The sequence below is a fragment of the Macaca fascicularis genome, chromosome 11, assembly GCF_037993035.2.
Source record: "Macaca fascicularis isolate 582-1 chromosome 11, T2T-MFA8v1.1".
Classification (NCBI taxonomy): Eukaryota; Metazoa; Chordata; class Mammalia; order Primates; family Cercopithecidae; genus Macaca; species Macaca fascicularis.
The window spans coordinates 62,725,169-62,747,822 of record NC_088385.1 but is presented as its reverse complement, the minus strand read 5'-3'; the positions used below and the strand labels follow the sequence as shown (position 1 = coordinate 62,747,822).

The window sequence follows — 22,654 nt, the reverse complement described above, 5'->3', positions numbered from 1 at the left end:
CCCAGGCATTTCTATTGGTCAACGTCAGAGCCGGGGGGCGAGTGCAGCGCTCCTCCCCGCAAATGACCCCGCCCCAGGCAAGTTTGGTTCTTCGGGGGCTAGACAAATTTCTTTCTCGGTGGGGCGGCTGAACAGTCTTCCCAAGTACCTACTTTGGGTCCAAGTTTCCTACCTGTGTCTCTAGTCTGTAGGGATTTCTTGATTTCTAACTCACTATTTTCACCACTCCTGGGAAAAATATGTATCGACCTAAGGTTAAATTCCACCTGGCCCAGGAGCCTCCTTTGAAAAGCAGGAAACTAGGAATCTCGTTGTAAAGAATTCCTGGGCCTCAGAGGAGTCATTGCCTCTGCCTCATAGCCTACCCCGACGCTGTCTGTGTTTTGGGATGCAGGCTTCTGTTTCTGTTTTTTTGAGAAGTTCCTGGTTTAATTCACTCTCCCATGATGAACTGTTGTGTCTGGTATGTGTTATGCAGCTGCCTTTCAGTCAGCCCTTGCCCGGGAGTATATGAGAGTGACCCAGTGAAACCAGAAACTGCCATTGAGTAGCAGGATGGGAAAGCAATGTCTAGGGACCAGGATCCCTTTGTCAGTTTTTCCTTCTTCCTCTTCTCTGGCCCCTCCCAGGCCTTCTCTGAGGGAGAAGAGGAAGGGCTATGCAAATGAGCACCCTTTTCTTATATAGGGGCCTATCCCAGTCCCCCCAGTGCCTTTGGTTGCTGGAGGGAAGAACACAATGGATCTGGTGCTAAAAAGATGGCTTCTTCATTTGGCTATGATAGGTGCTTTGCTGGCTGTGGGGGCTACAAAAGGTATGTGTGGATATATGGACATAAGCAGGTGTGAACTTGGGGATGAATTCCCCCTGCTCTGGTTTCTCTCCTCCTAATGGGAGATAGCGGCAATATTTCAGGCGTCTCCCACTCATTTGATTTAGTGAGAATGTGGGCACCTGGGCTCCCTCCCTACATGGAGATTTGGGATTGAGCCTGAAAATAATCTCATATGCTTGGAGGGGCAGAAGAATAGAAGGTCTCTGTGGCACTGATTCTGAGGCTTCCTTGGCAGTGAGCTGGAGCAGGGGCTCCAAAGGGGTGAAATGTGCGGGAGACTCTTTTAAGAAATGTCTCTTGGGGTAGGAGATTTAAAGTGGGGAGTCAGAGAATGTAGTATTGGGTAAGAAGACTAAGGAGATACAATCCTCTCCCCTTGGGATGGGTACGGGTGAACACAGCCCAGACCTTTTGTTCTGGGGCTGGGAGAGATAGGCAGAGGGGTCTCAGCTGAGCATCACATGAAAGGGCTCTGGGGGATTGGGCCTCGTGACAGGAGCAAGGGGAGGGGGTGAGGTGGTGAGAGGGTCTGGAATGTCCCGTGCTGCTCTGAGGAGAGTTGGAAGTGGAGAATGAATGGGGTATCTTATGACTTATCTTACTCTAGTGGTGGGATGCTCAATGAGATGATTCCAGATCCTCCCCCAGCAGAATCAACTAGGGTTACAGCACACATTACAAAGGGGATGAGGCCGGGCGTGGTGGCTCACGCCTGTAATCCCAGCACTTTGGGAGGCCGAAGTGGGTGGATCACGAGGTCAGGAGTTCGAGACCAGCTTCGCCAATATGGTGAAACCCCGTCTCTACTAAAAGTACAAAAATCAGCTGGGCATGGTGGCACATGCCTGTAGTTCCAGCTACTCGGGAGGCTGTGGCAGGAGAATCACTGGAACCCAGAAGGTGGAAGTTGCAGTGAGCCAAGATCACACTACTGTACTCCAGCCTGGGTGACACAGCGAGTCTTCGTCTCGGAAAAAAAAAAGAAAAGAAAGGGGATGAGGCCTGGCACAGTAACTCATGCCTGTAATCCTAGCACTTTGGGAGGCTGAGGTGGTTGGATCACTTGAGGTCAGACCAGCCTGGCAAATATGGCGAAACCCCATCTCTACTAAAAATACAAAAATTAGGTGGGCATGGTGGTGCGCCCCTATAATCCCAGCTACTTGGGAGGCTGAGGCACGAGAATCACTTGAACCTGGGAGGCAGAGGTTGAAGTGAGCTGAGATCACACCACTGCATTCCAGCCTGGGCAAAAGAGCAAGACTCTGTCTCAAAAAAATAAAAAAGAAAGGAAATGAGGAGGCTCACACCTGTAATCCTAGCACTTTGGGAGGCTGTGGCCATAGGATTGCTTGAGCCCAGGAGTTCAAGACCAGCCTGAGCAACATAGTGAGACCCTGTCTCTACAAAAAGTAAAAAAATTAGCCAGGCCTAGGCCGGGCATGGTGGCTCATGCCTGTAATCCTAGCACTTTGGAAGGCCAAGGCAGGTGGATCACCTGAAGTTGGGAGTTTGAGACCAGCCCGATCAACATAGAGAAACCCAGTCTCTACTAAAAATACAAAATTAGCTGGGCATGGTGGCGCATGCCTGTAATCCCAGCCACTCAGGAGGCTGAGGCAGGAGAATCGCTTGAACCCAGGACGCGGAGGTTGTAGTAAACCGAGATCGCGCCATTGCACTCCAGCCTTCCAGCCTGGGCAACAAGAGCAAAACTCTGTCTCAAAAAGAAAAAAAAATATATTATCTGGGCCTGGTAGTGAGCACCTGTGGTCCTAGCTACTTGGGAGGCTAATCAGGAAGATGGCTTCAGCCCAGGAGTTTGAGGGTGCAGTGAGTGATGAATGTGCCACTGCACTCAGGGTGAGAGAGCAAAACCCTGTATCAAAAGGAAAGGAAAAGGAAAAGGAAAGGGGAAAGAAAAGGGGAAAGGGAAGGAAGTTTCTGCAGGAAAGGGAAAAATGGGGTGAGGGTAGTTTTTGCTGTCCTGAAATATATACAGATAGGAGGGGAGGGGAGAGAGGTTTCTGCAGGAAAGGGGAAAATGGGGTGAAAGTAGTTTCTGCTGTGCTGAAATATATGCATTATATCCCAGCCCCGCTTTCTCCCTAGATGCTTAGTCTCACAGATTTCTAGGAAGTTCTTGATCTGACTTTCCTCGCTGTGCTGCAGTTTCAAGTCTTTTTCTTTTACTACATTCCTTAATGTATCCTGGAAAGAGTCTGTTCACACCCACCCACCCAAGGCTCTTAAAAAAAGATTGTGCTTATATTTCAGATCCTGATTTTAAAAATCATAAGACATTTTTCTAGATATTAATGAAATTTTATATGGACTGAGTTTGATAATTTTGTCTAGCATGAAATGACATTGTACTTATGCAAGAAAATACTCATATTTTTTAAATTTGTAGGGTTAATACAATGTTTGGGATTTGCTTTTACATACTTTAGCCAAAACAAAAACAACAACTAGTAAGGATAAACAAAGCAAATGTGGCAAGGTGTCGATAGTTGTTGGACCTGGGTAGGGCAGATGGAGGTCCAGCATATCCTTTTCTTCTCAGACTTCTCTTGGTCAGTTACAATAATTTTGTCTACCCTGTCCCCATGCCCAATCTCTGCCAGCCTCTAATCCATCCTCCTCACTGCTTGCCATCATGATCTTTCTAAAACACAAATTTGATCATATTCAAAAGTAAATTTTTTTTTTTGAGACGGAATCTTGCTCTGTCGCCCAGGCTGGAGTGCAGTGGCGTGATCTCGGCTCACTTCCACCTCCGTCTCCCGGGTTCAAGCAATTCTCCTGCCTCAGCCTCCTTAGTAGCTGGAACTACAGGTGCCTGCCACCACGCCCAACTAATTTTTGTATTTTTAGTAGAGACAGGGTTTCACTTGGCCAGGCTAGTCTTGAACTCCTGACCTTGTGATCCACCTGCCTTGGCCTCTCAAAGTGCTGGGATTATAAGCGTGAGTCACAGTGCCTGGCTAAAAGTAAATTTTATGGCATGTGAATTATATATTGATTTAAAACAAAATAGGTCAGGCACAGTGGCTCACACCTATAATCCCAGCACTTTGGGAGGCCAAAGCAGATGGATCACTTGAGGTCAGGAGTTCGAGACAAGCCTGGCCAAATGGCGAAAGCATGAAACATGGCAAAACTAAAAATACAAAAATTAGCCGGGTGTGGTGATGGGCGCCTGCAGTCCCAGCTACTTGGGAGGCTGAGGAACGAGAATTGCTTGAACCCAGAAAGCGGAGGCTGTAATGAGCCAAGATCACGCCACTGTATTCCAGCCTAGGGGTAGAGCAAGACTTCATCTCAAATAATAATAATAATAATAATAATAATAATAATAATAATAAGTAAATACGGGTGTTTTTGTTTTTGGGTTTTTTTTTTTTTTTTGAGATGAAGTCTTACTCTGTCGCCAGGCTGGAGTACATTGGGGCAATCTCGGCTCATTGCAACCTCCACCTCCCGGATTCAAGCGATTCTCCTGCCTTAGCCTCCCGAGTAGCTGGAACTACAGACGCACACCACCACACCCGGCTAATTTTTATATTTTTAGTAGAAACAGAGTTTTACCATGTTGGTCAGGATAGTCTTGATCTCTTGACCTCGTGATCTGCCCACCTCAGCCTCCCAAAGTGCTGGGATTACAGGTGTGAACCACCATGCCCAGCCGAATAAATGAGTTTTAAAAATGCACTTTGGCCAGGCGCAGTGGCTCATGCCTGTAATCCCAGCACTTTGGGAGGCCGAGGCAGGGAGATCACCTAAGGTCGGGAGTTCGAGACCAGCCTGACCAACATGGAGAAACCCTATCTCTACTAAAAATACAAAATTAGCCGGGCGTGGTGGCACATGCCTGTAATCCCAACTACTCAGGAGGCTGAGGCAGGAGAATTGCTTGAACCTGGGAGGCAGAGGTTGCAATGAGCTGAGATCGTGCCATTGCACTCCAGCCTGGGCAATAAGAGTGAAACTCCATCCCCCCCCAAAAAAAAAGCACTTCGAATGTGAGAACGAATTGGGTGACATGAATAGAGTATTATCCCTGAGAAGGGACTGAAAGGATCCTAGGGCCCTTCATGGCACATTCCTTTTAGGACCCAGAAACCAGGACTGGCTTGGTGTCTCAAGGCAACTCAGAACCAAAGCCTGGAACAGGCAGCTGTATCCAGAGTGGACAGAAGCCCAGAGACTTGACTGCTGGAGAGGTAGGAACTTCGAAGTTCCAGGGGAGGGCATGGTAGGAATGGGATGAGGAAAAAAGCAAGATGACCTGCACTGAGTGTAGCTTGGGAAGAAAAGGAGGGGAAACATATACAGGGAGGGGAAGCCCAGGACTCCCAGCTAATGTAGCTTTCCTTCCCAGGTGGTCAAGTGTCTCTCAAGGTCAGTAATGATGGGCCTACGCTGATTGGTGCAAATGCCTCCTTCTCTATTGCCTTGAACTTCCCTGGAAGCCAAAAGGTATTGCCAGATGGGCAGGTTATCTGGGTCAACAATACCATCATCAATGGTGAGTACTTCTCTATTCTAGGTCCTTATTCCTAGGGCTCAGGTTCCCTGGTATGCCCAGTGAGCTCAGGGAATGCCCCTTCCTCCTCTACTTTTTTGTTTTTGTTTTTGTTTTCGAGACGGAGTCTCACTCTGTCACCCAGATTGGAGTGCAGTGGTGTGATCTCGGCTCACTGCAAGCTCCACCTCCCAGGTTCACACCATCCTCCTGCCTCAGCCTCCCGAGTAGCTGGGACTACAGGCGCCCACCACCATGTCCGGCTACTTTTTTTTGTATTTTTAGTAGAGACGGGGTTTCACCGTGTTAGCCACGATGGTCTTGATCTCCTGACCTTGTGATCCGCCTGCCTCGGCCTCCCAAAGTGCTGGGATTACAGGTGTGAGCCACCACGCCCAGCCTCCTCCTCTACTTTTTAAAACAAGTTATAAATGTAATACATACTCATTGTAGTTAAAATTTAAAAACACAGAGAAGGCCGGGCGCGGTGGTTCACACCTGTAATTGCAGCACTTCGGGAGGCCAAGGCAGGCAGATCACGAGGTCAGGAGATCGAGACCATCCTGGCTAACACGGTGAAACCCCATCTCTACTAAAAATCCAAAAAAAACTAGCCAGGCATGGTAGCAGGCGCCTGTAGTCCCAGCTATTGGGGAGGCTGAGGCAGGAGAATGGTGTGAACCCAGGAGGCGGAGCTTGCAGTAAGCCAAGGTTGCGCCGCTGCACTCCAGCCTGGGCGACAGAGCAAGACTCCATCTCAAAAAAAAAAAAAAAAAAAAAAAAAACAGAGAAAGCAAAAAGAAAAGAAAATTACAGCTGTAGTCCCTGCTACTCAGGAGTCTCAGGTGGGAGGATCATGAGCCTGGGAGGTCGAAACTGCATGATCACGCCACTGCACTTCAGCCTGGGTGACAGAGTGAGACCCTGTCTCAGAAAGCAAAAAGAAAAGAAAATTAGAGTCCCTAAAGTGGAGGACAGCAGAATTCAGGGGACCTAGAAGTTGAACAGACCTATATTTAAACTTGTCCTTGATATGTGACCTTGGGCAAGTTACTTGTTTTGTGTTTCCTTTTTTTTTTTTTTTTGTTCTTTGAGACAGAGTCTGGCTGTGTCACTCAGGCTAGAGTGCAGTGGTAGGATCTCAGCTCACTGCAACCTCCGCCTACTGGGTTCAAGTGATCCTCCCTCCTTAGTCTCCTGAGTAGCTGGGGGTAGCCTCCTGAGTAGCTGGTACAGGCGCATGCCACCATGCCTGGCTAATTCTTTTATATTTTAAGTAGAGATGGGGTTTCACCGTGTTACCCAGGCTGGTCTCAAACTCCTGAACTCAAGTGATCTGCCCACCTCATTGTGTTTCCATTTCCGAAGAAAAAAGGATTGTTGTAAGGATTAGAATGTGATAATATGTGTAAAGTATTTAATGTAGTGTCTGCTGCAGCCTACAGTAAAGGCTAAATAAATGTTATCTAGTGCTGTTATTTATTTATGTATTTATTTTTGAGACAGAGTCTCGCTCTGTTGCTCAGGCTGGAGTGCAGTGGTGCAATCTTGGCTCACTGCAGCCTTCACCTCCCAGGTTCCACCAATTCTCCTGCCTCAGCCTCCTGGGTAGCTGGGATTACAGGCTCCCACCAGCACGCCTGGCTAATTTTTGTATCTTTAGTAGAGACAGGGTTTTACCACGTTGGCCAGGCTGGTCTCGAACTCCTGACCTCAGGTGATTTAACCGCTTCAGCCTCCCAAAGTGCTAGGATTACAGGCATGAGCCACTGCGCCTGGCCCCCAGTGCTGTTATTTTTATTCCACTAGCTAGAGCAAATCACTCTAAATATTTTGATATGTGGCTATGTATATACATATATACACATACACATATATCTTCTTTTTGTTTTCTTTCTTTCTTCTTATTTTATTTATTTATTTTAGAGTCAGGGTCCTTCTCTCTCTCCCAGGCTGGAGTACAGTGGTGCAATCATAGCTAATTGCAGCCTCAACCTCCTGGGCTCAAGTGATCCTCCTTCCTCAGCCCCTGGCGTAGCTGGAACTACAGGTGCATACCACCACACCTGGCTACTTTTTAAAAAATGTATTTTGTAGAGACAGGGTCTCGCTATGTTGATCAGGCTGGTCTTGAATTCCTTGCCTCAAGCAATCCTCCCACCTCAGCTTCCCAAAGTGCTGGGTTTACAGCCATGAGACACCACACCTGGCCAATTAAATTATAGCTTCCGGCCAGGCACAGTGGTGCATGCCTATAAACCCAGCACTTCGGGAGGCTGAGGCGGGAGGATTGCTTAAGCCCAGGAGTTCAAGACCAGCCCTGGCAACATAGCAAGACCATGTCTCTACAACAAAATAAAATTAGCTGGGTATGGTGGTGCATACCTGTAGTCCCAGCTACTCAGGAGGATTGCTTGACTCTGGGAGGTTGACACTGCAGTGAGCTGTGATCACACCACTGCACTCCAGCCTAGGCATCAGAGGAAGACCCTGTCTCCAAAAGAAAAATGTAGTTTCCACACCCTTAGCCCCCGACTGCCACCTGAAATGGTTATACCATGGAGAATGTACTTTCTAGCTAGGGAATATTCCCAGAGCCCCTCTCTGATACCCTGGGAACAATTTTAGGGGTTTTGGTATATAAAAAAGAATGCCAGGGTTTGAGAGTGACTCTGTATTTACCTTTCAGGGAGCCAGGTGTGGGGAGGACAGCCAGTGTATCCCCAGGAAACTGACGATGCCTGCATCTTCCCTGATGGTGGACCTTGCCCATCTGGTCCTTGGTCTCAGAAGAGAAGCTTTGTTTACGTCTGGAAGACCTGGGGTGAGGGACTCCCTTCTCAGCCTGTCATCTACACTTGTGTTTACTTCTTTGTACCTGATCACCTTTCTTTTGCCCGCCCCTTCCACCTTAACTTCTGTGATTTTCTCTAATCTTCATTTTCCTCTTACATCTTTTCTCTTCCATAGCACCTAGCCCCCTTGAACTCTATCATAATTCTTTCTGGCAGCTTTTCCTCAATTATAGTCCTACCCCATGGAATGCCTCATTAGGACCCCTTCCCTGTCCCCCCATATCACAGCCTTCCAAACACCCTCAGAAGTAATCATACCTCCTGACCTCCCATCTCCAGTGCCCTGTTTCTAAGCCTGTCCCTCAGTCCCCTTTGACCAGTAATCTCTTCTTCCTTTCTTTTCATTCCAAAAACTTCAGGCCAATACTGGCAAGTTCTAGGGGGCCCAGTGTCTGGGCTGAGCATTGGAACAGGCAGAGCAATGCTGGGCACACACACCATGGAAGTGACTGTCTACCATCGCCGGGGATCCCGGAGCTATGTGCCTCTTGCTCATTCCAGCTCGGCCTTCACCATTACTGGTAAGGGTTTAGGAAGGGGCAAGGCCAGTCACAGGGCAAGAGAAGGCAGGGAGGCTTGGAGGGACTGGAAAGGGGAAAGGTGAAATGCTGTGCAAACTTAAAGTAGAAGGGCCAGGAAGACCTAGGCAGAGAAATGTGAGGCTTAGTGCCAGTGAAGGGCCAGCCAGTCAGCTTGGGGTTGGAGAGTGTGGCTGTGAAGGGAGAAGTTGTGGCTCAGGCCTAGTTCTCACCTTTTCTGGCTCCAATCCCAGACCAGGTGCCTTTCTCCGTGAGCGTGTCCCAGCTGCGGGCCTTGGATGGAGGGAACAAGCACTTCCTGAGAAATCAGCCTCTGACTTTTGCCCTCCAGCTCCATGACCCCAGTGGCTATCTGGCTGAAGCTGACCTCTCCTACACCTGGGACTTTGGAGACAGTAGTGGAACGCTGATCTCTCGGGCACTTGTGGTCACTCATACTTATCTGGAGCCTGGCCCAGTCACTGCCCAGGTGGTCCTGCAAGCTGCCATTCCTCTTACCTCCTGTGGCTCCTCCCCAGTTCCAGGCACCACAGATGGGCACAGGCCAACTGCAGAGGCCCCTGACACCACAGCTGGCCGAGGGCCTACTACAGAAGTCGTGGGTACTACACCTGGTCAGGTGCCAACTACACAGCCCTCTGGAACCACATCTGTGCAGGTGCCAACCACTGAAGTCATAAGCACTACACCTGTGCAGATGCCAACTGCAGAGATCACAGGTACGACACCTGAGAAGGTGCCAGTTTCAGAGGTCATGGGTACCACACTGGCAGAGATGTCAACTCCAGAGGCTATAGGTATGACACCTGCAGAGGTGTCAATTGTAGTGCCTTCTGGAACCACAGCTGCACAGGTAACAACTACAGAGTGGGTGGAGACCACAGCTGGAGAGCTACCTACCCCTGAGCCTGAGGGTCCAGATACCAGCTCAATCATGTCTACGGAAAGTATTACAGGTAAGAGGACCAGTGTGAATGAGGTTCATGGAGGTGGGGTACCCTACTCTACTCTGTAAGTCTTACCCAGGACTCAGACATTACCTAATCCTTTGCTTAGCACTATGGTCCCCTCAGAGCTCTCACTGGCCTGGCTATAAAGCCCTCCAGTCTCTATTAATGACACGGAATAGATCTGGAGTTCAGGAAACCAAAGTCTTCCCCTAGGCCATGAGAGAAGAGCTTGTTGCTTTCTCTACTGCTGAGAATGGTTGGCGAGACCAGGGAACAGACTGTGATCATTTACATAATATTTATAGCTCATTTTCTGTTCAAGCATAATTGCACGGAAATCCTTCCCAGATTCCGAGATCCTGATCCTTCCATTTCCCAACCCTGGATTCCCATCCCAAAGCAAAAAGGGAGGAATGAAATAGTGATGCTTGAATGAGTTAACACATGTTGAATGTCTAGCCTAGGACCTGGCATAGTGTGAGATGTGATAAACATTTGAGAATTTTTTAAAACTCCAGTGCCACCCCTAACTGTGATTCTGGAGGAGTCATTTTCTTCTTCTAGGCTTCAGTTTCCTTACCTATAGAATAAAGTTTCCCAGGTCTTATCTGATTCCAAGCCAGTGACTCCAGAATCCAGTAACTCTGGTTCAACCTGAAAAAATGCCTGCTTGGCCTCTGCCTCCAGATGAGTCATCTGTCTCTTGATCTTGCCTCCTCAATCCTCTCCTGCCAGGTTCCCTGGGCCCCCTGCTGGATGGTACGGCTACCTTAAGGCTGGAGAAGAGACAAGTCCCCCTGGACTGTGTTCTGTATCGATATGGTTCCTTTTCTGTCACCCTGGACATCGTCCGTGAGTCCTGCCTACTTTGGGGGCTGATGGAGGCAGCTATGTGCTGCCTAGGGCTGGTCAGTGGAAGCACACCTTGGGAGGAATTACTCACCTACATAGGAAGAATACCCAAATGCCAGAGTCCTCATTTGAAAGCACAGGGATGAGATTGGTGGAGCAGCCCTGGGGCTTTCCTGTCTATGGGCTTTTGGGGAGGCCAGGTAGAGGAATCCTAACTTGATAATCTTGCAACTCTGCAGAGGGTATTGAAAGTGCTGAGATCCTGCAGGTTGTGCCATCCAGTGAGGGAGATGCATTTGAGCTGACTGTGTCCTGCCAAGGCGGGTGAGTGTCCCACTAGTGTGCTGATAACTCTTGGGTTGACTGTTTCTCTGCTCTCTGGCATTTAGTGTCCCTTCCCAGATTCCCTTATATATTGTGACACCTCTTCCAGGCTGCCCACGGAAGCCTGCATGGAGATCTCATCGCCAGGGTGCCAGCCCCCTGCCCAGCAGCTGTGCCAGCCTGTGCCACCCAGCCCAGCCTGCCAGCTGGTTCTGTACCAGATACTGAAGGGTGGCTTGGGGACATACTGCCTCAATGTGTCTCTGGCTGATGCCAACAGCCTGGCAGTGGTCAGCACCCAGCTTATCATGCCTGGTAGGTCCTTGGACAAGAGCTAAGATGACGAAGGGAGTGGATAGAGGGTAGCTGGCAAGGAGCAGACACTGAGTGAAGCAGTGCCTGGGATTCTTCTCACAGGTCAAGAAGCAGGCCTTGGGCAGGCTCCCCTGTTCGTGGGTATCTTGCTGGTGTTGATGGCTGTGGTCCTTGCATCTCTGATATATAGGTAAGAGCCTAATCACACAGCTCAGACCCCCTTATCCCTTGTTAGCACTAGTCACTCCTCCTCAAGGGAGAAGAAACCATCTCTCCCTTTAAGGAAGCATGGTGTCCAGGAAAGAGCCTAGTCTTGTACGTTGGCCAGACCTGGGCTGCAGTCTTGTTTGTGGGACCTGGGGAAGTAGCTTAACCTGTCTAAGCCTCTGAAAAGTAGGTAAACTAATACTTGCCCTGTGGAGCTGCTGTAAAGATTAGAAACAATGAGTAAAGCACCTGGCTCTGAAGCAAGAGTGCAATAATTGATATTCGTGACTGTTGTTAATAATGTGAAGAGTGGGGGCAGTTTGGGTAAACTGAGTTTTCTTTTTCTTTTTCTTTTTTTTTTTGAGACGGAGTTTCACTCTTTTTGCCCAGGCTGGAGTATAGTGGCATAATCTCGGCTCACTGCAACCTCCACCTTCCAGTTTCAAGCGATTCTCCTCCTTCAGCCTCCCAAGTAGCTGGGATTTCAGGCACCTGCCACCACACCTGGCTAATTTTTGTATTTTTAGTAGAGACAGGGTTTCACCATGTTGGCCAGGCTGGTCTCAAACTCCTGACCTCCTCGTGATTTGCCTGCCTCGGCCTCCCAAAGTGCTGGGATTACAGGAGTGAGCCACCATGCCCAGCCTGGGGTAAACTGAGTTTTCTACCTGCAAGAAGGGCAGATCCCCCAGGCCTGGGGTGGCATGATCCTCAGGCAGGGAAGCTTATGGGGTGAGGGAGGAATGGACAGAGGTTACCACAGAAATAAGAGAGGGTAAACCCTGGAGTTGAGGAGAAGGGGAGGGAGCTAGGATCAAGGCTAAGCAGACTGGGATATAGGTGTGTTCCCTTCTTTGGAGAAGCACACAGACAAGCTGCTTTTGTCCATTGCTAACCAGTTTACCCCTTCTCCCAATATCAGGCGCAGACTTATGAAGCAAGCCTTCTCCATTCCCCAGCTGCCGCATAGCAGCAGTCACTGGCTGCGTCTACCCCGCATCTTCCGCTCTTGCCCCATTGGTGAGAACAGCCCACTCCTCAGTGGGCAGGAGGTCTGAGTACTCTCATATGATGCTGTGATTTTCCTGGGTTGACAGAAACACCTATATTTCCCCCAGTCTTCCCTGGGAGACTACTATTAACCGAAATAAATACTCAGAGCCTGATGCTGGTTTTTTGGTCGCTTCTTGGGAGAATCTATGTCATTTAAGGAGTGAAGGTATAAAAGAAGGATGTGTACCACTTACTTAGCAGATCCCAAAGGGGAAACACAAGTCATTTTATTCAGATGAGGCACTTTCAATGTATGTGTTTTGGGGTGTGTGTATGTGTGTGCGCAGGGGGAACAGTGAGGTGGTGCAGGATAATAAATACTGTAAGGGTGAAGGAACACTCCCCCAAGCTGGCAGGAGCGTGTGGCAGCAATGTACAGAGCCTCAGGAGTAGAGTCCAGGAATAGGGAGGTGGGTTCACGGCTGGCTTGGAGGCCAAGGGTGTCCCCTTTAGCTCAAGAAGCCAAAGAAATTGGTAGAGCGGGGGGGTGGGCCCATGAGCATGGGCATCTGGTTCTTGTGGGTGATCTTGATCTGGAAGGGAAGGGAGCACATTCAGAGGCAGGACCTGATGCTTTGGGGCTGTGGCTTCAGAGATTTGGAGGGAAATCTGTGGGGTTTGGGGTGGGTTTCTAGGTTCCTAGAGAGGCCACAATAGGGAAACCAGGGGCTGAGAAATCAAGGTTTAGAATGAATGATGTGCAGGGGAAGTTCAGGCATTAGAAGGGTGTAAAGAAGCTGTGGAATGGGGATTTAGGATCCATGGAGTCCAAGGGTTTAGTTTTTGGCTGGGATCGTCAATACTCACTGTACAGGGCGTCTGCATCCAGGGTTCTCCATCAATTTGCATGGGAAGGGTTTTTGTGGTGCTATGGGAGACCAAGGAACATTGGTGATTTCCTTACTAATTGAATACCAAAACTCTGCTTCTCAGGTTGACTTTGAGACCTTCTGTCACTGAGGGAGATCTAGTAAAGTTCCTCCCCACCATTCCCATGACCCTTCTGCTGCCCCAGCCCCACACCTTCCCTCAGGGACCCTGGTGGAGTCTTCCTTACTGGAAGGTGATCTCAGAGCACTTGGCCAGCCGACGTCCCGCATTCTTGAGCTTGGTATAGATTTGGCCCATCTCAATTGCACCCTCCAGCCCGACTACTTCCAGTCTCTTGTCACTTAGGTCTGGGGAGGAAGTAGGGAGTTAAGTTTTACACAAATAGAGTATCCCCATAGGGAGTCACACTTTCCCTTGGTCCTGCCCACTCAGCTCCCAAGGCTGCTCCTCTCACCTGGTACACAGGTTTTCAGGATATCAGGGTCGGTGATGACTTTAGCTGTAGCACCTAAGGCCTGGTTGATCCCATAGATATCCCCATGGGGTTTCCTGGTATCACCCCAGAGGTTGGAGCCACCATGCATGCTAGGGATGTTTAGCACTGCGATGCCTTCTAGGGACAGGTTGCTCAGATCCAGCGGTTTCCCACATATCTGAGGGGAGGGGCACAGTCCCAGTTAGGGAGGGTACAGATCCTCACCTCATGGCATAATCATAGATGTGATCACTCCCTCCACCAGATGACAAACTGGGGGAGGCAGGATTTGGAGATGTGCAAGGGATGAAAATTGGGACTAGTGTATCTTGAGGACTTGGAGAATTGGAGTAGGAGAGCTGGCAGGTCAAAGAAGTATAGGTTCAAGAATATGGGAAGTTCCTAAGGGTGCCATGGAGGGAGAAACTTGGCTATTAAGAAGCTGAAAAGGATGTAGGGTTGAATCTTATTACACACACCTCAACTGTCAAAGACTCCTCCAGCTTTTTGCATGTTGAGAAGATGGATTCAGATGTGGCAAATTCGAAGTACCATAGCTTGTTCTTCATTCTGTGTCAGCCCCAACACAAGGCCCAGTAGGGAGGGACAGGTTACACAGTGCTGGTGGGGGTGGTAAGTGACAGGGAAGGGCATCAACCTCCTAACTTTAGTCCCATGGGGAACAAGGGTAGCTTTGGTTAGGGGATTTCCTAGAGGTGCCACTGCTCTTCTAAGCAATCTGAGTCAAACTTGGTCACAACCTGGCTCCTGACACTGTATGCCCACACCCCCCTCTCCTTTCCCTCACCTGCTGTTGAACTTCTCAGGATATTTCTCTCGCATGATGTGGAATCGATGAGCAATAGAGGCATCCTGGAGAGTTCAGGACATGAAGGTCAGTACAGAGCTCGCTATCTCCCTCCCCGTCTCGCCTCTCTCCCAAGTCCCCATGTTGCTCCCCATAGCGTGTCCCAAGATCTTCTCTTGCAACTCACACCACTGTACTGCACTCCCGATTTCCCTGTGTCACAGGTCACTTAACCTCCCCCCTCCCTTTCTGCTCTCCTCCAGCCTCTGACTGCTTGGCCCCCGCTTTCTTCCTTCTCCCCAAGCCCCATTCCACTGACCACACCAATGGAGAAGTAGTTATTGATGATTTGAAAGGGGACGGGGTCACTCTTTTCTTCGGTTTGTTGAGGTATCACCTCCACGGACCATCGATCCATATGTACCACTTTACTCGTCTCTAAATCCTTGAGGATCTTTGCCAGATTCTGTCCTTCATATCCTAGGAGTGGAGAAGATAGGTTAGCACTGAGCTCTGGGTCCCAGAGAGGCCTCTTCTCAGCTCCCAGCTCCACAAATTCCCAGGGGCCTTCTGCCCTGTTTCTGCAGAGCCTCCCAGCCCTAGCCAGTGACAGGGCAGAGTGCATGGTCACAGCTCCTATGGACCTTTCCTCTATACTGTGTGGAGGGTGAATGTTTCCAATGTGTGTGGATATGCAAAGATGGCACCAACAGTCATCTGGAAGGTTGGAGAGAATAGCTAGGGGAATGCTGAAAAAGATGGGTGACAAATAGGGATAATCCTCTCTCACACTCGACCCCTGATGCTTTCACTCCCCATTCAGACAGACCACAGTATAAAGCAACCATGTGTAAACGGTGTTATACAGGCAGAGTGAATGGAATAAAAGGTTCAATAGTAAAGAATAGAGAGCCCCCAAATAGACTCAAGTATATATGGAAATTTAGTATGTGATGTGATTTCAAATAAATGGGGAAAAGATAGATTATTCAATAAATGGTGCTGGGGAAAGGGAGGAGCAGAATGAAAAACTACCTACTGGGTTCTATGCTCGCTACCTGCACGACGTGACCATCCATACCCCAAACCTCCCAAAGTGCTGGGATTATAGGCTACCTGCGCCCGGCCAGAATTTGTACTAGAAGAAAACATTAGTAAATGTTTTTATAATCTTTGAATGGACACAACACTAGAAGCCCAAAAGAAAAAGATAGATAAATATAATTATGTTAAAATTTAAAACTAGATGGACATGGTAGTGCCTATAATCCCAGCTACATGGCAGGAGGATTGCTCGAACCCAGGAGTTCGAGACCAGCCTGGTCAACATAGTGAGACCCCCATCTCAGAAAACAAACAAGGCCAGGCGCAGTGGTTCACTCCTGTAGCCCCAGCACTTTGGGAGGCTGAGGCAGGTGATCACTTGAGGCCAGGAGTTCGAGACCATCCTGGACAACATGGGAAAACCTCATCTCTACAAAAAATATAAAAATTAGCCAGGTGTTGGTGGCTCACACCTGTAATCCCAGCACTTTGGGAGGCTGAGGCGGGCGGATCACGAGGTCAGGAGATCAAGACCATCCTGGCTAACATGATGAAATTTTATCTCTACTAAAAATACAAAAAATTAGCCAGGTGTGATGGCAAGTGCCTGTAGTCCCAGCTACTCAGGAGGTTGAGGCAGGAGAACGGCGTGAACCCAGGAGGCAGAGCTTGCAGTGAGCCGAGATCGTGCCACTGCACCCCAGCCTGGGTGACAGAACGAGACTTTGTCTCAAAAAAAAAAAAAAAAATTAGCTAGATGTAGGCTGGGCGTGATGACTCACGCCTGTAATCCCGGCATTTTGGGAGGCTGAGGCAGGCAGATCACGAGGTCAGGAGTTTCAGACCAGCCTGGCCAACATGGTGAAACCCCAACTCTACTAAAAATACAAAAAATTAGCAAGGCGTGGTGGCAGACACCTGTAATCCCAGCTACTTGGGAGGCTGAGGCAGGAGAATCGCTTGAACCCAGGAGGCGGAGGTTGCAGTGAGCCGAGATCACGCCACTGCACTCCAGCCTCGGCAACAAGAGTGAAACTCTCTCAAAAAAAAAAATTAGCCAGGTGTGGTGGCATGTGACTGCAGTCCTGGCTACTCTGAGGTGGGAGGATTGCATAAGCCTAGGAGTTTGAGGTTGTGGTGAGCTGTGATCTCACCACTGTACTCCAGCATGGGCAGCAGAGCAAGACTATCTCAAAACAAAGAAAGAAACAAAAAACAAAAAAGGAAAAATGGGCAAATAATACAAACAAGTCTATAATAGAAGAAAAAATACAAATGGCCAATATGCATAGGAAAGGTGCTCAGTATTACTAACAATTTCAAGAACCATAATTAAAACAATTAGCTAACTTTTGTTGCCTATCAGGTTGGCAAAGTATAAGGAGATTCAGAAAACCAAGTGCTAATGAGTTTATGAATAAATTGGCATTCTCATTTGCTGTTAGCTACGGCATGACTTGATAATTCATTTTTGGAAAGCATTTTGGCAATTTTTATCAAAATGTTATTGGATTTTATCAAAACATAATATTTGCTGGGTGCAATGGCTCACGCCTGTAATCCCAGCAATTTGGGAGGCCGAGGTGGGCAGATCACCTAAGGTCAGGAGTTCGAGATCAGCCTGGCCAACATGGTGAAACCCTGTCTCTATTAAAAATACAAAAATTAGCTGGGCATGGTGTTGGGCGCCTGTAATCCCAGCTACTCAGGAGGCTGAGGCAGGGAGAATCGCTTGAACCTGGGAGGCAGACGTTGCAGTGAGCTGAGATTGCGCCACTGTACTCCAGCCTGGGTGACAGAGTGAGACTCCGTCTCAAAAAAAAAAAAAAAAAAAAAAAAGTTGTGTGTTTATGCATACGTGTGTGTGTGTGTGTGTGTGCGCATGCATGTAAAAACAGAAAAATGAGTGTAAATAGGAAACAGTGTTTATCTCTGAGGAGGTACATGGAATTTTGTGGGGAGTCTTTAAATCTTTATGGTGACAACATACTGATTATTTATGTCAGTTTTTTTTTTTGAGATAGAGTCCAGCTCTGTTGCCCAGGCTGGAGTGCAGTGGCATGATCTCGGCTCACTGCAACCTCCGCCTCTCTGATTCAAGCTATGCTCCTGCTCAGCCTCCCAAGTAGCTGGGATTGCAGGCGTGTGCCACCATACCTGACTAATTTTTTGTATTTTTAGTAGAGACGGGGTTTCACCATGTTAGCCAGGATGGTCTTGATCTCCTGACCTCGTGACCCGCCCACCTCGGCCTCTCAAAGTGCTGGGATTACAGGCGTGAGCCACCTCCCCCAGCCTATTTGTGTAATTTTTTTTTTTTTTCTGAGACGGGATCTTGCTCTCTTGCCCAAGCTGGAGTGCACTGGCTCACTGCAGCCTCAACCTGCCAGGCTCAAACTATCCTCCTGCCTCAGCCTCCTGAGTATCTGGAACCACAAGCTTGTGCCACCATGCCTGGCTAATTATTTTATTTTTCATAAAGATGAGGTCTCACTATGGAGCCCAGGATGGTCTGAAACTCCTGGGCTCAAGTGATCCTCCAGCCTTGGCCTCCCAAAGTGCTGGGATTACAGGTGTGAGCCACTATGTTCGGCTATTTGAATAGTTTTTTAAAAAGAAAATACCATTGTTGGTTTTTTCCCAAGATGGAGTCTAGGTTTGTCACCAAGGCTGGAGTGCAGCGGCATGATCTCAGCTCATTGCAACCTCCATGTTTCTCCTGCCTCAGCCTCCTGAGTAGCTGGGATTACAGGTGCCTGCCACCACACCCAGCTAATTTTTGTATTTTTAGTAGAGATGACGTTTCACCATCTTGGCCAGGCTGGTCTTGAAGTCCTGACCTCATGATCCACCCACCTTGGCCTCCCAAAGTGCTGGGATTACAGGCATGAGCCACCACGTCCGGCATGAACATTTTACTATTAATAGTTATTTTCAGGCCAGACGCGGTGGCTCACGCCTGTAATCCCAGCACTTTGGGAGGCCGAGGCGGGTGGATCATGAGGTCAGGACTTCAAGATCAGCCTGGCCAAGATGGTGAAATGTCATCTCTACTAAAAATACAAAAGAATTAGCCGGGCATGGCGGCTGGCGCCTGTAGTCCCGGTTACTCGGGAGGCTGAGGCAGGAGAATGGTGTGAACCCGGGAGGCAGAGCTTGTAGTGAGCCGAGATCGCGCCACTGCACTCCAGCCTGGGCAACAGAGCGAGACTCTGCCTAAAAAAAAAAAAATATATATATATATATATATATATATATATATATATATATATTTATTTTTGGCTGGGTGTGGTGGCTCACACTTGTAATCCCAGGACTTTGGGAGGCCAAAGCAGGAGGATCACCTGAGGTCAAAGTTCGAGATCAGCCTGACCAACATGGTGAAACCTCATCTCTACTGAAAATACAAAAAATTAGCCAGGTATGGTGGCGCATGCCTTTAGTCCCAGCTACTGGGGAGGCTGAGGCACAAGAATCGCTTGAACCAGGAGGTAGAGGTTGCAGTGAGCCAAGATTGTGTTATTGCACTCCAGCCTGGGCAACAAGAGTGGAACTCTGTCTCAAAAAAATAAATAAAATAAAATAAAAATGTTCATATTCTCCAAGTCAGCAATTCTACTTCTAGAAATCTCTCCTAGAGAAATGTTCATATCTGTGCGCAGAGATAGATGTATGAGTGTTCACTGCACCATGGTTTGTAAGATTAAAAAACTGAATGCTACCAATAGGGAACTGTTTATAAATGATTACACATTCACACAATGGAACACTATTCAGTCCTAAAATGGATGAAGCAAACCTGACTGTATAGAAATATAATGATAACCAATATGAACTGTTAAGTTAGAAAAAGAAGAAAAACATCTATAAAATGATCTCATTGTTTAAATATATGTTAGTTTGTGTCTAGGAAGTAAAACATGGAGGAACAGCCCCCAAAACTGTAGGGCATAGATTATAGGGAGCTTTCACTTTCTTGGCACATATATATGAAATGTTTGAGCTATTTTTTTTTACCACCAGCGTGTATTATAATTGTAGTCAGGGGAGAAAAAAGGTTTTAAAAATGTCTCCATAGGCCAGGCGCAGTGGCTCACACCTGTAATCCCAGCACTTTGGGAGGCTGTGGGAGGCTGAGGCAGGCAGTTCACTTGAGGTCAGGAGTTCGAGACCAGCATGGGCAACACAGTAAAACCTGTCTCTACTAAAAATACAAAAATTAGCAGGCGTGTTGGCACAGGCTTGTAATCCCAGCTACCTGGGAGGCTGAGACATGAGAATCGCTTGAACCAGGGAGGCCAAGGTTGCAATGAGCCAAGATTGTGCCACTGCACTCCAGCCTGGGCAACAGAGGTAGACTCTGTCTAAAAACAAACAAACAAACAAACAAACAAACAAAGAAACGAGGATTTTCAGATGGGAGATCATACTGGATTGTCCGGGTGGTACCAGCATAATCACAGGGGTCCTTATAAGTGAAAGAGGAAGGCAGGAGAAAAGAGTTGTAAAAGGAGATGTGACCATGGAAGCAGGGGTTGGGGTGATAAGACCACTCACTGGTTGGAAGGGGGACCTTGAGCCGAGGAATGCAGATAGCTTGTTGAAACTAGAAAAAGCAAAGGATTCTTCCCTAGAGCCTCTAGAAAAGAACTCAGCTCTGCTAACACCTTGATTTTAGCCTAGTGAGACCCATTTTGGACTTCTGTCATCCAGAACTGTAAGATAATAAATTTGTGTTGCTTTAAGCTGCTGTTTGTGGTAATTAGTGACAGCAGCAATGGGACACTAATGCAGACTCCTTTAATAACTCCTCTTCCTCTGCTCAACTGTTAAATAGGGTGTTTACCAGGATCTTGCTGTCCTTGTTCACCTTCTCTTACCTCTTTGCCTGGGTAATCGCAGCTACTCTCAGAATGTCAATTACCACCTAGGCGCAGAGGACTCTTAAACACGTATCTCCTAAAATATTTGACTTCTCTCCTAAATTCCTGATACGTATTTCTAACCACCCACCATAACATCTCCACCTGCCCCAAACTGAATTTTTCTTCCTTAAACTGATCTTCCTCCTGTATTTCCTATCTTAATAAATCCACCCCGAGGCTGGGTGCGGTGGCTTATGCATATAATCCCAGCACTTTGGGAGTCAGAGGCAGGTGGATCACCTGAGGTCAGAAGTTCGAGACCAGCCTGGCCAGCATGGTGAAATCTCATCTCCACTTAAAATACAAAAATTAGCTGGATGTGGTGGTGGACGCCTGTAATCCCAGCTACTCAGGAGGCTGAGGCAGGAGAATCGTCGGAACCTGGGAGGTGGAGGTTGCAGTGAGCTGAGATTGTGCCACTGCACTCCAGTCTAGGCAAGAGAGCAAGACTCTGTCTCAAAATAAATAAATAAATAAATGAATAAATGAATAAATAAATGCCACCCCCATCTGCTGAGTCCACAAACCTAGGAAATGTCCTAGACTTGTCTCTACCTCCTCCTCCACAACCTGTCAGTTATCCAGAGCTGTGGCTTCTACCTCATTAACTCCACTGCTGCTGCCTTGGCTTCTGTGTTCATCATCTCTTGTCTGGACTACTGCAAAACAGGTAATTTCCTACAATCCATCTTCCACAGAGTCTCCTTCCTACAATCCATCTTCCACAGAGCTCCCATAGTGATACTGTTTTCAATCCCCTCTCTTCAAACCTCATGATTTTTTCAGTGTCAACATGTTTTCCTTCTTATTTTTAAGTTTAAAGTCTCACACTGTTGCCCAGGCTGGAGTGCAGTGGTGCAATCATGGCTCACTACAACCTTGATCTTTTTAGCTGAAGCAATCCTCCCACCTCAACCTCAGCTGGGACTATAGGCATGCACCACCATGCCTGGCTATTTATTTGTGTGTTTGCTTATTTTTAGAGATGGGTTCTTACTGTGTCACTCAGGATTGAGTGCAGTGGCCCAATCATAGCTCATTGCAACCTGAAACTCCTGTGCTCAAGGAATCCTCCAGTCTCTACCTCCTGAGTTGTTGGGACTACAGGCATGTGCCACCATGCCCAGTTAATTTTTTTAAAAATATTTTGTAGAGACTTGGTCTCACTTTGTTGTCCAGGCTGGTCTCCAGCTCCTGGCTTAAAGTGATCTTCTGATCTCAGCCTCCTAAAGTGTTGGGATTACAGGAAGGAACCACTGTGCCCAGCCCAACATACATTTTCATTAGTGCTATACTTATGTCCTTATTGTCCTGATTCAGGTTGAGTTACCAGAAAACTGCAATGTTTTCTGCTAACTTGTTTGCTTGGTTATGCTAACTTGATTCTTGTTTGCAGAATACAGGGAAGACATAAAACATGTAATTTCAAAATGTCTAATATTATAAATGAAAAAGTCAGATGTTGAGGATCTGAAAATTGGTCAAAGAATTGGTTATATGTCTACATATAAAACTTAAATTATAATAAGCGCTCAGAGATCTTTCTTCCTAATTTTTCTTTTAGTTACATCTTTTACTTGACATCGAGTTCCCTCTGACTGCTGCTTGTTTGATTGGGTTAAAAAAAAAAGAAAAGAAAAAAAAGAGTTCGCCCATAGTGCAAGGATTGCACACTCAAATACCTGAGTGACATGAATGGTAAAGTGGGTTGGGCGTGGTGGCTCATGCCTGTAATGCCAACACTTTGGGAGGCCTAGGTGGGCGGATCACTTGAGGTCAGGAGTTTGAGACCAGCCTGGCCAACATGGTGAAACCTCGTCTCTACTAAAAAATACAAAAATTAGCTGGGCATGATGGTGCACACCTGTAATCCCAGCTACTCGGGAGGCTGAGACAGGAGAATCACTTGAACCTGGGAGGCAGAGGTTGCATGCAGTGAGCTGAGGTGGCACCACTGCACTCCAGCCTGGGCAACAGAGCGAGACTCCATCTTAAGGAAAAAAAAAAAAAAAAAAAAAAAAAAAAAAAAAAAAAAAGAAAGGTACAGTGAATAAGGGACTAGCAGGGAGCCAACGGGATTGTGACAAACTGAAGAATACATGTCCCACTTAGA

General features: G+C 47.7%; 2 protein-coding genes across 28 annotated transcripts in view; one reads left to right on the top strand and one right to left on the bottom strand.

Moving 5' to 3' along the window:
* The first annotated feature begins 707 nt into the window (after positions 1-707).
* Positions 708-12,571, top strand: PMEL (premelanosome protein). 2 transcript variants are annotated; one of them, XM_015431014.3, is made up of 11 exons: positions 708-814; positions 4,951-5,061; positions 5,220-5,366; positions 8,053-8,187; positions 8,578-8,739; positions 8,991-9,713; positions 10,443-10,559; positions 10,799-10,883; positions 10,993-11,198; positions 11,301-11,388; positions 12,328-12,571. In XM_015431014.3, the coding sequence occupies exons 1-11, from the start codon at positions 739-741 to the stop codon at positions 12,461-12,463; spliced, it is 1,986 nt and encodes a 661-aa protein (XP_015286500.3). In that variant the 5' UTR covers positions 708-738; the 3' UTR covers positions 12,464-12,571. The 2 variants fall into 2 exon arrangements, with proteins under 2 accessions (XP_015286500.3, XP_015286499.3); XM_015431013.3 differs by having other exon boundaries at positions 11,280-11,388.
* The window catches only part of DGKA (diacylglycerol kinase alpha), a 26,591-nt gene continuing 12,255 nt past the window's right edge, over positions 8,319-22,654 (bottom strand). For 19 of the 26 annotated variants that reach the window (XR_012420334.1, XM_015431011.3, XM_074007080.1 and 16 more), the window contains 7 exons: positions 14,892-15,052; positions 14,573-14,637; positions 14,244-14,334; positions 13,744-13,942; positions 13,516-13,636; positions 13,266-13,326; positions 12,653-12,991 (listed from right to left, as the gene is read on the bottom strand). Coding sequence is in view for 22 of the 26 variants with exons in the window: in XM_015431011.3 (XP_015286497.1) it covers positions 12,908-12,991; positions 13,266-13,326; positions 13,516-13,636; positions 13,744-13,942; positions 14,244-14,334; positions 14,573-14,637; positions 14,892-15,052 (782 nt within the window). In the remaining 4 variants the exon portion in view is untranslated. Of the gene's footprint in view, positions 9,031-12,652; positions 12,992-13,265; positions 13,327-13,515; positions 13,637-13,743; positions 13,943-14,243; positions 14,386-14,572; positions 14,638-14,891; positions 15,053-22,654 lie in introns of those variants that run through there. The other 7 variants (XR_012420337.1, XM_074007078.1, XM_074007084.1 and 4 more) reach the window with 2 other exon arrangements.